General features: G+C 32.7%; 1 protein-coding gene across 1 annotated transcript in view; it reads left to right on the top strand.

The window, feature by feature from the left end:
- Window positions 1-15,623, top strand: part of BLTP1 (bridge-like lipid transfer protein family member 1) — a 236,236-nt gene that overhangs the window by 70,766 nt on the left and 149,847 nt on the right. Inside the window, exons 21-27 of the mRNA XM_051966253.1 lie at window positions 1,841-2,068; window positions 3,167-3,304; window positions 8,289-8,468; window positions 10,184-10,312; window positions 11,929-12,048; window positions 12,720-13,000; window positions 15,258-15,508. Coding sequence (XP_051822213.1) covers window positions 1,841-2,068; window positions 3,167-3,304; window positions 8,289-8,468; window positions 10,184-10,312; window positions 11,929-12,048; window positions 12,720-13,000; window positions 15,258-15,508 — 1,327 coding nt within the window. The remainder of the gene's footprint in view (window positions 1-1,840; window positions 2,069-3,166; window positions 3,305-8,288; window positions 8,469-10,183; window positions 10,313-11,928; window positions 12,049-12,719; window positions 13,001-15,257; window positions 15,509-15,623) is intronic.

The raw sequence follows: 15,623 nt of genomic DNA, 5'->3' as shown, positions 1-15,623 counted from the left end.
GCACAAGCTTTTTTGACTGCAAAATAACTTATAGCACTTACATATCAATAGGATTTTTAATTTTGCGTTTTTAATGTATAAACTAGATAGAGAATTCTTAAGAATTTTCATTCTCACTTGTCAGGGATACCAGATAGTGCTTGTTTGTTGATTTACCTTTTGCTGATGATCTCATTTCCTTTTCTGGGCACAGTATATATAGATTCCCTCAGTCTCACTGTGTTTATGCTAGTTACTTCCTTTAGATAAATGATGTCTAGAACAATAGAGAAGTAAAAACACATGAAAATTAACTTATTTCTAGACAATTAGTTGTCAATAATGGGGAAATAATGCACATGTCTTTAGGATAGCGACGTAGCTCAAATCTCTGATCTCATTGATATAGGAAATTGTCTCTAACATTGCAGACTGACTCCTTAGTCACTTAGAATCTTAGCATGCAGCTCAGAGCACTGAGTGGTTAGCCATTTTGCCCCATATAAATCAAGAGACAGAACATGAACACAGGTCTCCCTGACTCTGAGGCCAATTTTCAGTCTGTTACAGTGTTACTTCTCCAGCATCTTGAGCAGTTCAGGGGATTCAGATGAACCAAAACTTAGGCAAATGAAAACATTTTCAGCCTCTATAAAGAAATGATTCTTAGGACTTGTTTGGAAATTTATTTTGAAGTAAGATCAGCATGCAAATTAAAACTAATATAAGTAATGATAATTTTTATCTTCCTGTTACATTTGGTAGATGGTGTTTTTGCTTAATATTCCTTAGAGCTTCGCTCATAGCAATCTACATTCTGTAAATTTCCCATGAAAAAAATGTGGAAGGATTAGGATATGGAAGATTAGATCCTTCAGTATTCAACCTTCCTTGATAATGTGTAGAAAAAACTTGCCTAATTCTTACTTTTCCCTAATCACTGGTTTCAAAGGGAATTTCTGTGTAGTTCCAGATTATACTGGTAAACTTGTTTATTTAAGTAAACTCTAATTTTAAAAGTATATTTTGTTTACAAATTTAAGAAGAAAGCAATGAATTAATTACTTATAATACTTCTTGATTTTGAAATTATTTTTAAAGATACTTAATTGACACATTATATAAAAGACTAAAGAATGTTCTTTGTTGTGTTGGCCACTCACAGTTTCTGTAGGAGTTTGACAGAGGCTACCTCTGTGTTAGATAATTTAGTAGGGATTGGTTGAGTAGCAAAAGTGGATATTATTATGGACTTTGAAATACTTTATAGAATATAATAGATGTCTCAAAAGTGGTTTTGAACTGTTAAAAAAAAACTCACGAAGACATGAAATTTAAAGAGTTCTTTTGATCAGATAATTTCAAAACATTTCTTTCCTACTAGTGATTTATTATGAGTTCCTATAAAATATATTAAAATTAGACATGGTATAGAATTTAGCCAATTGTTATTTTTAAAAATAAATACTTCTTTAAATAAGAGAAAGCATCAATAGAACAGAAAAAAAAATCACTAATAATATTACCCAAAAAAGATGATTAAAAAAGTTTCACTAAGTATTTAGATACATGTATTTATTTCTTTCTCATCTTTAGAAAACCACAAAAATAAACTTTTCTGTACATTAAAGGTATCTACTAAAAATAGAATGAAATTGGCTGGTTTTCTTAAATGATTTTCTCTAGCATTCCATTTCTTTATAATCACTTGATTGAAGGGATACAAGATATTGTGGTATCTATTGTTTGTTGGTTACAAATTTTAAAATGTACTCAGATAAAAAACAGCTGTGTTGTGATCACATCAGTTCCTTCATTGAAAATTAATGAAAACCGAGTTACATTTCTTTCATTTCCATAGGAGAATTATTTTGGAGAAGATGACATGTATATGGACTTTGAAGAAGTTATTTCAAGCCCTGTCCTATCACTCTCAACCTCATCCAGTTCTGGTTGGACTGCTGTTGGAATGGAACATGACAAAAAAGAAAATGAGACTTCAGCTAAACCAGTCCATCCTCTTACCTTGCGTCCTTGGGATATTACTGTGCTTGTGAACTTATATAAGGTTCATGGACGCCTGCCTGTTGTAAGTCATGTGAAATGGTAGTATTTCCAATGTGTACTCTAAATCATAAAAAACGAGTTTTATGTATCACATATATTGCCACAATTTGTGGCAATTAGAAAACATGTATTAGTTTGAAAGTTTCCTTTTTGCTTTTTATAAACTACAGGAATTACTTTAGTAGGTATGCTTTCTTTTGGTTTTTATTATTTACTGTGGGTTTATGGGGGGCACAAAGGTAAGATAAATAAGACATAATCCCATCCTTTAGGAACTTGATAATCTAACAGGGAAAATTGTATAAAGAACTATTTTTTAAGATATAGATTGATAAAAATCATAACAGAATTAGAACTAAAATACAATGTAAGAGTTGAGGAAGGAAACATTACTTTTGAAACATTAATAGTTTTTGTAATTTAGTAGGAATTTTTTATGTACATGCCAGTATTTCTGTTTCATTTTGTTCCTAGGAGATTGTAGAACATTTTAGTATTTAGTATATTTCAGATCCTCAAATTTCCCTGGCCTTTGTTCATCTATAAAATGAACGAATTAATAGTAAATGACCTATAGCTTTAAATTCTATAATCCCAAATTTAATTTCAAATTTCAAAACTTAGTTAAGTCTTGAACAGCTTACTTGTTTTTTTTGTGGGTCTTATAGGACCTTATAGGACCTCTAAGGGCTGATTAAAGGAAGAGGATTTTCTCAGAATTGCTGTTCCATGGCAGCCTACTTGGTATTAGGATTTGCAAGACTGGCTAAGGATTAAAAGGAGCTTCTTCAGGTGGTTTAAAGGTCTAAGCAGTGAAGCCTCAACTTTGAAATCAGATATGTTCCACAGTGATTCAATGCCATGAAACAGGGTGAAATTTCATTCAAAGTCAACATTGCTCAGCAAATTTAATTCCCCTTTGATCTGCAAAGTGGTTATTGCTGACCTCAGCAAACCACAAATAAATTCCATTTTTATAGTATTTAGATAGTAGTACAGCTTTTTTTTTTTTTTTTTTAATTTGGCTACAGAAATAATAATGCTATTTTTTTAGGCATGGTAATTTGTTTGCATTCCTGATCATGTGTCTGTGTTCTGACTATAGCACTTTATTTTTTAGCATGGAAGCACTGATGGTCCTGAATGCCCAACAGCTTTCTTGGAAAGATTGTGTTTTGAAATGAAAAAAGGATTTAGAGAAACTATGCTGCAACTTGTTTTATCCCCACTAAATGTATTTGTGAATGACAACTACCAGGTAAAATACAGGAGGCTGGGGACAGCCAAAATTATTGACTTATCAGCTAATATTTTGAGAATCCTTGTAGTGTGATAGATCTAATGTATAACTGTATTAATAATGTGATCTTTTAATCAATTTCATTTGATCTATTGAATGTTAACTGTTAAGAAGTAATATATTTTTTATAAGCTAAGGTGAATCTATTAAATATCTTTTTTCAGTAATTGGCACATATGTTTTGTGTTGAAATTTGTGAAGTACTTTTCTTGCAGCAGAAAGGAAATAATATTATACTAATTTATAAATGAGAAGACTGAGTTACAGAGAATGATTTGGCTGTGGTCACAACGCTGAATGTCTGAAATAGGCTTAGAACCTCTGTGTTCCAGAGAGTTCTGCATGTCTTCTATCACTAGATCATGTTATTTCTTTTATCAGTGATCATTTTAATTGTTGCTTCTGAAGTCACTGAAATGACTTTTTTTTTCTTTTCCTTAATTTTGACATGATTTTGGTTGACATAATCTGAATTAACAATATGAAATGATACTTCATAAATTTTAATTCTAGATGATAGACAGATCATAAGAATATTAACTTCCTTTTGAATGGTTACTGGAATTGACATTTCTATGTAGACATTTCTTTTAATTTTTAGATAATTAGATAGTTTCCTTAGACGATATTTTTGTAGTTTTTTTGAAAGATTTATTTACTGCCTTTTGGATTGAATTGAATAAAAACCAGCCTCATTAGGTAGCCAGTCCATTCATTTATTTAGTTTCTATTTGAAGCAGACTCTCTTTTTTTTTTTCTTCAAAGCACTCTATCATTTAGTATGTTTTCTAGAAATCAAATTCATTTTGATAATTTATAAAATTAAGTAAGCCATTAAAAAAATTTAATTCCAGAAAATTATAACTACACATACACCTAGATACACATACACATAAGTTTTAGATTATTTCTTCTTGGAGATTATCTGTAGCACTATTTCTCAATTTATTTCTATGCTTTGAAAAACTGAGAATTAACTTTATGCTAGAAAAATAATTCTTAAAGATTAATCTGGGTTAAATGATGCATAAGTCATAATTAAATAATAAGATAAACCAGTGGAAGTGTTTTCCATGGAAAGATGGTGGGGCAGTTTCCTGTTCACTTTCCATATTAGTCATGTTGTGAAATAAAACAGATTAAAAAAAAAACCTTAAGAAAATTAAAGTATGTTTCAGTTTGTATTCAGACACCATCAATTATTTCTCAAAGTGGACAGCATTTTTCAACCTAAGTCCTTTGGAGTGTGTAGATCATTTTTGTTGAGAAGCTCAGTCATTCATAGCTAATCATCTTACAATATTACTCTTAGTTTGTATACATTATCTTTCACTTTTTAGCTGCTCATACAAGTCTTTTTGGTTTTTCTGAGAAAATCCTGCTTATCATTTCTTATAGTATAGTAGTATTCTATCACAACCACATAGCATAATTTGTTAGGGAAATAACATTTCCCAGTCAATACGTATACCCTCAATTTCCAATTTTTTTGTCTTCAGAAAAGAGCAATTTTAAATATTTTTGTGTATATATGTCCTTTTCCTGTTTGTTTTTTATTTCTTTTTGGATATAGCCCTAGTAAAGGTATAATTCTTATAGACATAGTTCCAAATCACTCTAAAGAATAATTGATTCAGTTCATAACTCCCCCAATATTGCATTAATGTCTCATTTTTCCCACATCCTCTCCAACATTTTTCATTTTCTATTAGCTAATATCATATGTATGAGGTAATGCCTCAGAATTATTTTAATTTGCATTTCTCCAATCAGTAGTGTCTTAGAGCATTTTTTTTAATGATTAAATAGATTATTTCATCTAAAAACTGTTTATATCTTTTGTTATTTCCCATTTGGGGAATAGCTCTTTTACAAATCTGACTCAATTCTTTATTTGAGAAATAAAGTCTTTATCAGAAAAATTTGCTTCAGAATTTTTTAATAGTTAGTTGCTTAATATATTTCCTTCCATCCTATTTCCTCTCCCCATTTATTTTTTTCTCTCTCCTTTTACCCTGTTTTTCCTCAAAAATGTTTTTTTCTCTCTATACCCTCCCTCAATCTGCCCTTCCTTCAACCACACTCCTCTTTCCTTTATCCCCTACTCCTTTCCTGTGGGATAATTTTAGATTAAATAATCCGATTAAATATACGTGTTATTCCCACTTTGAGCCACTTCTGATGAGAATAAGGTTCACTTACTCCTCCCCACTTCATCCTTTTTCCCCTCCATTATAAAAGCTTTTTTCTTGCCTCTTTTATGTGAGATAATTTACCCCATTCTGCCTTTCCCTTTCCCTTTCTCACTCCTCAGTTTTATTTTTTTAGATATCATCCCTTCTTTTTCAGTTTACACCTTTGCCCTCTATCTATATATACTTCTTTGTATTAACTAACCTAATTATGAGGAAGTTCTTATGAATTACAAGTATCATCTTCCCATGTAGAAATATCAGTAGTTTAATCTATTAAATACCTGAAGATTTCCCCTTCCTGTTTACCTTTTTATGCTTCTCTTAAATCTTGCATTTGAAATTCATATTTTCTATTTAGTTTTGGTCTTTTCATCAAGAATGCTTGAAAATGGGGCAGCTAGGTGGTGTAGTGGAAAAGCACCAGTCTTGAAGTTAGGAGGACCTGAGTTAAAATTTGACCCCAGACACTTACACTTCTTAGCTGTGTGACCCTGGGCAAGTCACTTAACCCCAACTGCCTCAGTAAAAACAAAAAAATGCTTGAGTATTCATTTTTTCCCCCTGAAAATTTATGCTCAGTTTTACAGGTTCTTGGTTGTAATCCTAGCTCTACTGCTCTCTAGAATATCAGATTTCTAACCCTTTAATTTTTTTAATATAGAAGCTGCTAAATCTTACGTTATCCTGACTGTGGCTCTATGATACATGAATTCTTTTTTTTTTTTTTTTTTTTTTTTTTTTGGATTACTTTCAATATTTCCCTCTTTGACTTGGGAGCCTCAAGAGAGCTGAAGCTTGTTCTTCCTATAAAGGCATGTTTTCCTTGTGAAGAAATCATACTAGGCCCGGCATTTGGTGTTCACCAGATCTAGAAGAAAAAGCCCCACAACCAAATTTCATCAGGCCTTTTTATGGGCAATTGCTCTTGCCTTGGCTTATTCACTTAGTTGTAGTTACTGAAGCTTTAGTACAGAGGACTATAGATCATTTATTTATTTAGATCTTGAAAAGATCATAGAGGCCACTTTAATACAATATTATTATACCATGAAAAAAGATTCAGAATGAAAAATTCAGGCCTTATATGAATTGTAGGTTTTGAAGTAAGCAGAACCAAGAAAGTAATATACAGGGAAGTAAACAATTGCAATCAGGTTAAGTGAAAAGAACCCAAAAAGTATCCTCAAGAATGATTCCCTACCATCTCAAGAGAGGTAAATCTCTGCCTCTCTGAGGCAATCCAGACAACTTTTAGACCTTTTAGTTTTTAGATTTTCTTGACATCAATGAGTCAGTATTTATTAAGCATCTACTATATCCCTGGTCCTGTGCTCAACGTGGAAATACAGTCCTTACCTTTTAAATAATAATAATCTAATGTAAACAACCAACCCACAGGTGGAAACAAAAACTGGAGTGAAGGAATTAAATTGGCCTCTTTGAATCTAGAGAGAATAATTGCAATCTCTCTTCCTCATTCTATTTATTTGAGCATTTTCATGTTAACTCTGGAATCTTAAACATATCTCCATTCCATGCAATATATGCCCATTTCTTTCAACCAATATTCATGTAATTTCAACATATTTCACTCATGTTTGCCCTACCTTAGATAGATTCTAGTGCAAGATACAGTCTTCTGTCTCATAAAGACTTAAATCATTTTTCTTTGGTTTTATATATTCAGAGATGTCTGGACTCATTTAGATGATTTAGAGATCATCTTTCCTTCTCTATTTCTTAACTGTTCAGTTTAACTGCTTTTACTCAAGATTCTTAATTCAGTTTGATGTCAGCATTTTTTTTTCTTATTCCTTTCTTGTATTGCTTAGTCCCTGATTCTTTCCCTTTTATGTCAGATCCCCTGATTGTCCAACCTTAGAGCACATTTAGCTTTCTCCCTTGCTGGGAAATTCACTTTTTCCCTGGCCATGGTTTTCACCTCCAGGTGACTTCTGGGGGTATAGAAGTATCCTTAATTGCAAGACCTTCCTTCTGGCCTACAGAACACCAAATGCTACAGAACACAAAGAGCTTGTAGCTCTGGGCTACAGAACACCAAATTTCAGCACAAGGAAATCATTCCTTTCTAGGCAGAGCAAGCTCCTGCTCTCTTGTTCCATTACCACCTCCAAATAGTGTGTATGTTAGAGGGAAGGAAAGGGAAGTTCTCACTTATTGCCACAGAAGAGTGGGATCAGGGTAGGGATGAGCAGCTTTGCTGGCAGAAACTACAGGAGCAATAAGGAACTTTCAGAGTGGATTTCAGAGCACAAGTTTATGAATCCATTTTCAGGAGGGAGGAAGGCGCTATTGATTGAGCAGCTAAAGGATTAGGGATTAGACTTTTGCTTTGAACTCAACAGATGCTTACCATTAGAGTTGTTGATGTTTTAACCAATGGAGATAATTGTAATTAATTGAAGTTTGAGAAGTAATGAAGATAAGAGAAAATGTCTAGACCTCTATTTCATTGGTTATATGATCATATGGTCCATATGGGATATGTTTGGAAATGTTGATATAAAAACAAAAGATTAAATTTTAATAGTGTTTTTCTTGTTTCTTATTGGTTTGTTGAGGGTACTTAAGGTATACTAACCCTCAAGAAATTTGATTTTTCTCTTGAATTCTTTTTTTCAGGATCTATTTCATAAAGTACAGTTTTTATTGCATATTTCTTTGGATAATTTTAAGTTGTAAATGACATAGTCTTTTAGTACTCATTGTAATTTTACTGTTATCAGCAGCGACCTCCTGTGGATGAAGTGCTCAGAGAAGGTCATATCAGCCTGTCAGGTCTGCAGCTCCGAGCACATGCCATGTTTTCAGCAGAAGGTCTTCCTCTGGGAAGTGATTCTTTAGAATATGCATGGTTAATTGATGTCCAGGCTGGGTGTCTGACAGCTAAGGTTACAGCACCACAGGTATGCTCAATATTCAACATAGTCTTAATATTCCCTAATGCAATCTTTTTTCTATATTAAAGCCAGAACAATGACTGGAATAATGGAGAAGAAGACTGCTGTTGTTCAGTTGTTAAAAATCTTGAATCCCTAGGTACTGACCACTCTTAGCTGTTGATAAGTGACTAGAATATCCCTAAGTCCCTTTTATAGAAGCTATAACCAGTTTAGAACTTGACTAGTAAATGGCAAAACAGAGAAAGACTTCAGTTTTTGAGTTTTTGAGGTATAACTGGCCTATGAGAGATGTGATATATTATTCTACTTGATGCTATCAGGAATCTGAAATTTCCTTTGTTAGAAAAGTCTTGATGTAAGCCTGACATGTGAATCTGAGGTAATAGAGAATATATCAGAATACATAGTTTGCTTCTCCAAAGTTAGAAATTGATAAAATTAGGAAATGATAAAATATACTTTGTATATTTTTTGTGCTTTTCCCATAGGGGACATAGCATGGATCTCCCTGAAAACCAGACTTTTTTGATAATTGTGTCTGAGTTATAGAGGCAGAGAGCAGGATTTGTGAGCTCTTAAAGGTTAGGGGACAGGTTGAGGGGGAATGGACAGCGTTTGCGGATTGATGTTACCTTTTCAAAGTCATGATTAACAATATTTCATATAATACTATTTTTCAATACAGTTCTACTTCTTTTTAAAGAATTTGATAATTTTTAAGATGAACTAGGCAGCTAGCTGCCTGTTTTAGAAGAAAACAGTCCAGAACATGGTTGCATAGCACAACGCCTGTTTGAGGACACATAGTTCTTTCCTTGTGTATTTTTCCTCTATGAACATTTTAAAGGAATGAAAAGTAGTAATAATATAAGGTAGTAATGATTCTTGTCTTTCTATCATATAATTATAAAACTAAAGATGAATGATAGAGAGATGATCAAGGATCATGACTCCAGAGTTGGAAGGGATGTTAGCAACTATTTGGTCCAATGCCTTTCATTTATGGGTGAGGAAATTGAGGCCCACAAAGGTTAAAAGACACAGGGATCATGTGACAGAACCCAAGACTCCCTTGGACTCCCAATCCAGCATTCTTCTCAGTCCACAGTGGCATTAGATGATCTGTGAGTGGCTTTCTATATCTGATATTTTGTGTCTCTAAGGACCATTGCACTTTCATCTAGGTCATGTTATCTTCAAGAGTTTATGGCTATCAAGCCAACATTATTTACAAGGAATTCATATTAGTTTAATTAGGTTTCTGTTAAATCATAAAACCATTTTCTTTTCATTGCCCATTGTCAATGTTAACCAAGATTACTTCTTAGTTAAATATGGTGATTAGGTTTTATATGAAAGATAGGAAATCATAGTTTAACTTACTATTAGGTAGAGACTGTTGTGTACTTGTGTGCTCAAAGAATTCAGTTACCAAACATTTAAGCTTTGCCTGGAAAAGAAATAATTGCCTTAGAAATTGCTAAAGTGGATTGGTTTAAATTAAATTTTTTTTACATCACTTTGTCATTCATAAGTGAAAGGCTGAAGGAGCAATACAAATGATGCAAAGACATGAGAGTAATTATGTTGGCTAATCCCAAGTAGGTTTTTTGATGGCAAGGACGTAACACTTTTCTTTCAAGCTATGCTTAACTTTCTAGTAAGCTCTTGTTTACAATACTAACTGTGCTGTCATTCTGTCACTGTTTGCCCTATAGCTGGCTTGTCTCTTGGAATGGGGAGAGACCTTTGTTTTTCATGTGGTGTGCCGAGAATTTGAGCTGGAAAGACCAAAATCTGTAATATTGTGTCAGCATGGAATTGATCGTCGCTTTTGTGAATCTAAGGTATTTCAATAATTACACTGGTAATGTAATGAATATTATAGGCTTATTAAAGGGTGCTAAGTTTAAGTTGGATGTCCTTTTCCAAGATGGTAAAATCTAAAATCTAAATTTTTTTTATTATTTTGCAACCTAGAAAATTTTCTGTTAGCCTAATATTATTTCTAATCATTAAGAATATAAAATTTTCTTGTAAATCCAAAAATCTTGGAGCAAATTTATATATGAATTTATATAGATGAATAGCCTGCTTTTACATAGGTATGGTACTTTGGGATCTTTCACCTGTGTAGCTCATTAGGTCTTTGCAGTGACTTTGTAGGGCAGAAATTATTCCTATTTGATGGATAAATAGAAGAAGATAAGTTAAATGTAATTTTAAATTTCTCCCTATAAATTAGCTCTTTGTTATTAATGAAACAAAATAATTTATATTTTATGTACATATACATATATAGATAGAAATATATAAACATTTATATCTATGTATTTTTATGTTTATATGTATTTGTATATATGAATTAGAATTGGAATAATGTACAAGGTCCCTTTCATTTCTAAAAGTGCTATATTTTGATACTCCATGTATTTAATTTTGTGATAATATACATACATACAAACAAATATACATACACATTATTATAGCCTTTGTTAATCTTTTCATTGTGAAGCATTTTTTTCCCCACAAAACTTCATTAAAACCCTTTAGTTCTAATCATGACATACACTGTTTTCAGTTCTTGCTTATTTACATTAATGTGTTCCACTCAGAAAGTTTTACTTCAGTTCCCAGATATCCCTTAACATAACCAAAGACCATTCATATTATTATTTGTAGAGCAGAAATGAAAAGTTCATGATCTCCCAGATTAAAACATAATTTTGAAATGTTTGACAAAATAAATAAAAATACAATATAGTTTTAATTTATGTTTTTCTAAATCCCTGTATGGCTGCAGGGATCTATTTTTATTTGCACTTTAAATATAGATATTACCTTTAGATTCTTTAAGTAACATATGAGGAAGAGTTGGAGGTAAGGGCAGAACAGAAGAGTAAGGAGACCCACAGGAAGAAACCTTTCTATCTACTTGATTTTTTTTTCCCCCATGGCTAGCAATATAAATTATTAGAAAAACTCAAAAGGAATCCATGTGCTTGTTTCATAGGGACAAGAAGGTAAGAGAGAAACTGAAAACTCTTCTGTTTTTAAGCATCCAAGCAAAGGAGAAAAATCTTGATTGAAAAGAATGAATACTGCAAGGAACAAGCAGCAAGACTGATCCTGGCTTTGCTATTTAGGATTGACCTTGGGCAAATCATGTCATTTTTTTTTGAGGCTCATTAACTTGTCTATGAAATGAAGGAATTAGACTAATGCTAAGCACAGTTCTTGGCACATAGTAGACACTTAATAAATGTTTTTTGAATTGACCAGATAGTCTTTAAGACTCTCTTTGTTTCTAAATTCTATGATCTCTGCACACATCCTGAATTGTAATATTGAAATTCATTTTTTCTAAATAAAATGTTACACATTCAGCCAGTCAAGTTTTTTAAGTAAGGAAAATCCTTTTATAAATAAAATATTGATTGCTGTTTATCTTTTGTTATTCTAGATGAGTTGTGTTCCTGGCCCTTGTTCAACCTCAGATGACTTGAAATACACTATGACTCGTTTAGCGGTAGATGGTGCTGATCTTTATGTTGTAGAGCATGGCTGTGCTACAAATATAAGGGTAAACATTTTGGTCTCATTGCTGTAGTTGTGTAGTTATGGATTGATGGGCAAAAGAACCAATTCCTAGATGTTTTTGTTCAAATGAACTTCAATTTTGGTAATAAATTTTATATATGTCATATGTTTTTTGAAAATACCATTGATTTTTACCAGATAGCTTTTTTTAAATGATTTTTTCAAATATTCCCTTTACTGTCAATTAGTTTTTTTAAATGTCTTTTACCATACAATATTTTAAATCAATTAGGTCTTTTTAATAGTAATCCTGTGCCCTTTTCATTGCTCATTCCTACCTACCTCCATTTCTTTTTCTTTTTCCATGTCTAAATGCTTATTTTTCTTAATGATTATTTTTTTGGTGCTTTATACTTTTGTTTTTATTTTGGTTCTCTTCTTGTTCTTGTTTTCCAGTTAACATTCTTTCTTTTGGTGCTTGTTCTTCCTGTCTTACTCTTTTTACTTATTTTTTTTGCATTATTCTTTCCCTGCTCTATCCCCAATTTTTTTTAAAGGTTTCTTCCCTTTTTGCCTCTCTTTTTTTCCCTTTTTTTTAAAATTCTTCCTCCCTCCATTTTTGAATCCATTATTTTCCTTTGTAATTGTATGAATCGAATGAATTGTATAAGGATTTTAAAAATACTTCACTTTCTTTTCCATTGTATTCTTTAGATGGGTGCCATACGAGTTGCAAATTGTAATCTCCATAATCAGTCAGTTGGGGAAGGAATAAGTGCTGCAATTCAAGATTTTCAAGTGAGACAATATATTGAGCAGTTAAGTAATTGCAGAATTGGACTTCAGCCTGCACTCCTGAGGAGGGCTTATTGGCTTGAGGCAGGATCAGTCAATATAGGACTTGTCACTGTTGATATTGCTTTGGCTGCTGATCACCATTCCAAACATGAGGTACAAAGACATTTCTTAGAAACTCATGACAGAAGAACCAAGAGGTGAGTAAAACTATTGCGAAGAACATTACCATGATAGACAGCTCCCTTATTTGCTTTATAAATTCAATGGGTAGAAAGTTTGATGTTTTTTTGTTTTGCTCTTTAAATTAATTTTTTTGCTAACCACTATTGTAGCAAGCATTAGATATTAGCTATGTAAACAGAATGCTTCTGACCAATTAGTTAGATCCATTTGTTAATGAAGGTGATATTAGTAAGTGTGACACAGGCAGCCCAGTTTGGTTTCCATCTTTTCCCACTATTCAAAGAAATCATCCATAAGTGCATATTGTACCTGGAATAGGTCATATTATAATTTTTTTTATTTTGATAGTATTTATTTTTTCCAACTTTCCAACTTCATCTAAATTTATCATTCATTTTTTGACAAATTTTGAGTTCCTAGTTTTTCTCCCTCATTCTCCCCAAGGCAGCATGCAGTCTGATATAGGTTATACACATACATGCATGTAAAACACATTTCCACATTAGTTATGTTGCAGAACAAAAGGAAAAAAACCCAAAATATGAAAATAGTGTGCTTCAGTCTGCATTCACATTCCATCAGTTCTTTATCTGGATATGGATAGCATTTTCCATCATGTGTCTTAGGATTGTCTTTGATCACTGTATTGCTGAGAACTAAGTCAACCACAGTTGATCATTGCACAGTGTTACTATTACTGTCATGCTATAAGTTAGATCCATAAAAGACAACATGAAATAGTGAAACTCTGTAGGAAAATGAACTTGACTTATTTGTGTTGAGTGTTATGTGAATCTTTATATACAAAATGGTGATTTGAAATCAGTAACGTCTCATTAGTCAATTTGAAGTCTTTCAGTTAAGTGGGAAAATGAGAGGTCCACATTTGTAACAGGATTATAAATGGGCAAATCACAGGCCAAAAAAGTCTGGATATAGTAATGAATAATTAAGTGATTTTTTACATGTTTTTTTAATACTATTACTGCTATTAAAAATACTTATTATTGGGTTCATTCTTATTGTTAGAAATCCTTTTATTTTGCATTTAACTTTTGATACTAATCAGTCAACAAGCACTTTTAAGCATCTATATGCCAGACACTGTGCTGAATACAGGAAATGTACATATAAAAAATACTCTAAAGAGGTTGCTTTCTATCAGGAGAGAGAAGTTCACAGTTAAGTATATATAGAGTAAACTTTTAAAGAAGGAGTACAAAATAAGTTCCAGTAAGTGAAATACAAGTAATTAAGTAAGGGGGAGGAGGGATGAAAAGGTGGGGGGGAGGTGTTAGGAAAGGTTTTATGATACTGGAGAGTGCTAGAAGATAAGAGATGAGGAGCAAGAGTGTTCGAAGAATAAGAGACAGTCCTGAGATGGAAAATGTAGGTTTGTGGGAGATGGAAAAATATATCAGTTTTGATATATTCAGTTTAAGATTTCCTGTCTTATCTATTTGAGAATCATGAGCATAGAGATGATAATTGAATCCATAGGAGCTGACAAATTCACCAAATGAAACAGGGTAGAAGGGAACCAGACCCAATCTAGAACTTTGGGGAACAGCTACCTATAGCAAACCTGATCTGAAAGAAAATCAAGCAAAGGAGGTTTAGGAAGATTAGTCAGAAAAGTAAAAGTAGGAGATAACAGTGCCACAGAGGAGAGGGCCACAGAAAGGTCGAGGAGAAGGATAATTGAGAAAAGGCCATTACATTGAACAATTAAGAGATTGCTGTTATCATTAGAGAGATGGTGCAGGAAAAAGGGAAGAGTTCTCAGTGAATGGTCTTAGTATATAGTGTAAAAAGACTGGAGATGCTGCCAGTTCTTGTCCTACTTCTTCTTAACTAGACTTTTTACTTTGGACATGTCATTTCTATATCTAAGCCTTGGGTTTATATCTGGAAAATAGGATTGCATATTACCTATTACTCAAGTCTTTTGGAAGTCTATTAAAAAGTATTATGGAATAATCATTTTTACCTATTTACCTATTGATTTAATCAGCATTTATCTATTAACTTCATGTTGGTGAAGTATTCAATCCTCATTCATTCCTCACTCCTTAATAATCCTTTATCATTTATGTGTTTATTCCTCAATATATAAATGAGGAAAATGAGGCTTATAACTAAGAAATGACTTGCCCAGGGTCACCCAAATGACAGTTGTCCTTGAAATTGGAACGTGACACCATACAGGTCGTAAATGAGTATTGTATGATTTTAGGTGAATATTTTTTGAGATTCGTCTTTGCTTCCCAGGTTGTGGTTTTTGTGGCCAGATGACAGTGTGAAGAATAAAAGAAGCCGAAACAAATGTGGCTGTTTAGGAGGCTGCAGGTTCTTTGGAGGCACAGTTACTGGTCTTGACTTCTTCAAGCTGGATGAGCTCACTCCATCCAGCAGTTCGGCCTTTTCTAGTACAAGTGCGGAGTCCGACAGGTGTTATGGGCAGTCTCTCCTGCAGCCTGGAGAATGGATTATTATCAAAGAAATACCCAAAATTGTTGATGGTAAGACTATGAATTGTTCTTTCATTTACAATATTGACATGATCTGCAAGTGTGTAGTAGTTGAAAGTGAAATCTCATTGTCAAAACCTCCTTATTACTCAAGTTTAGTAAATCA

The sequence above is a fragment of the Antechinus flavipes genome, chromosome 6 (genome assembly GCF_016432865.1).
Source record: "Antechinus flavipes isolate AdamAnt ecotype Samford, QLD, Australia chromosome 6, AdamAnt_v2, whole genome shotgun sequence".
Lineage (NCBI taxonomy): Eukaryota > Metazoa > Chordata > Mammalia > Dasyuromorphia > Dasyuridae > Antechinus > Antechinus flavipes.
Note: the sequence above shows the minus strand (reverse complement) of the source record. Positions and strands in the feature narration are given on the sequence as shown.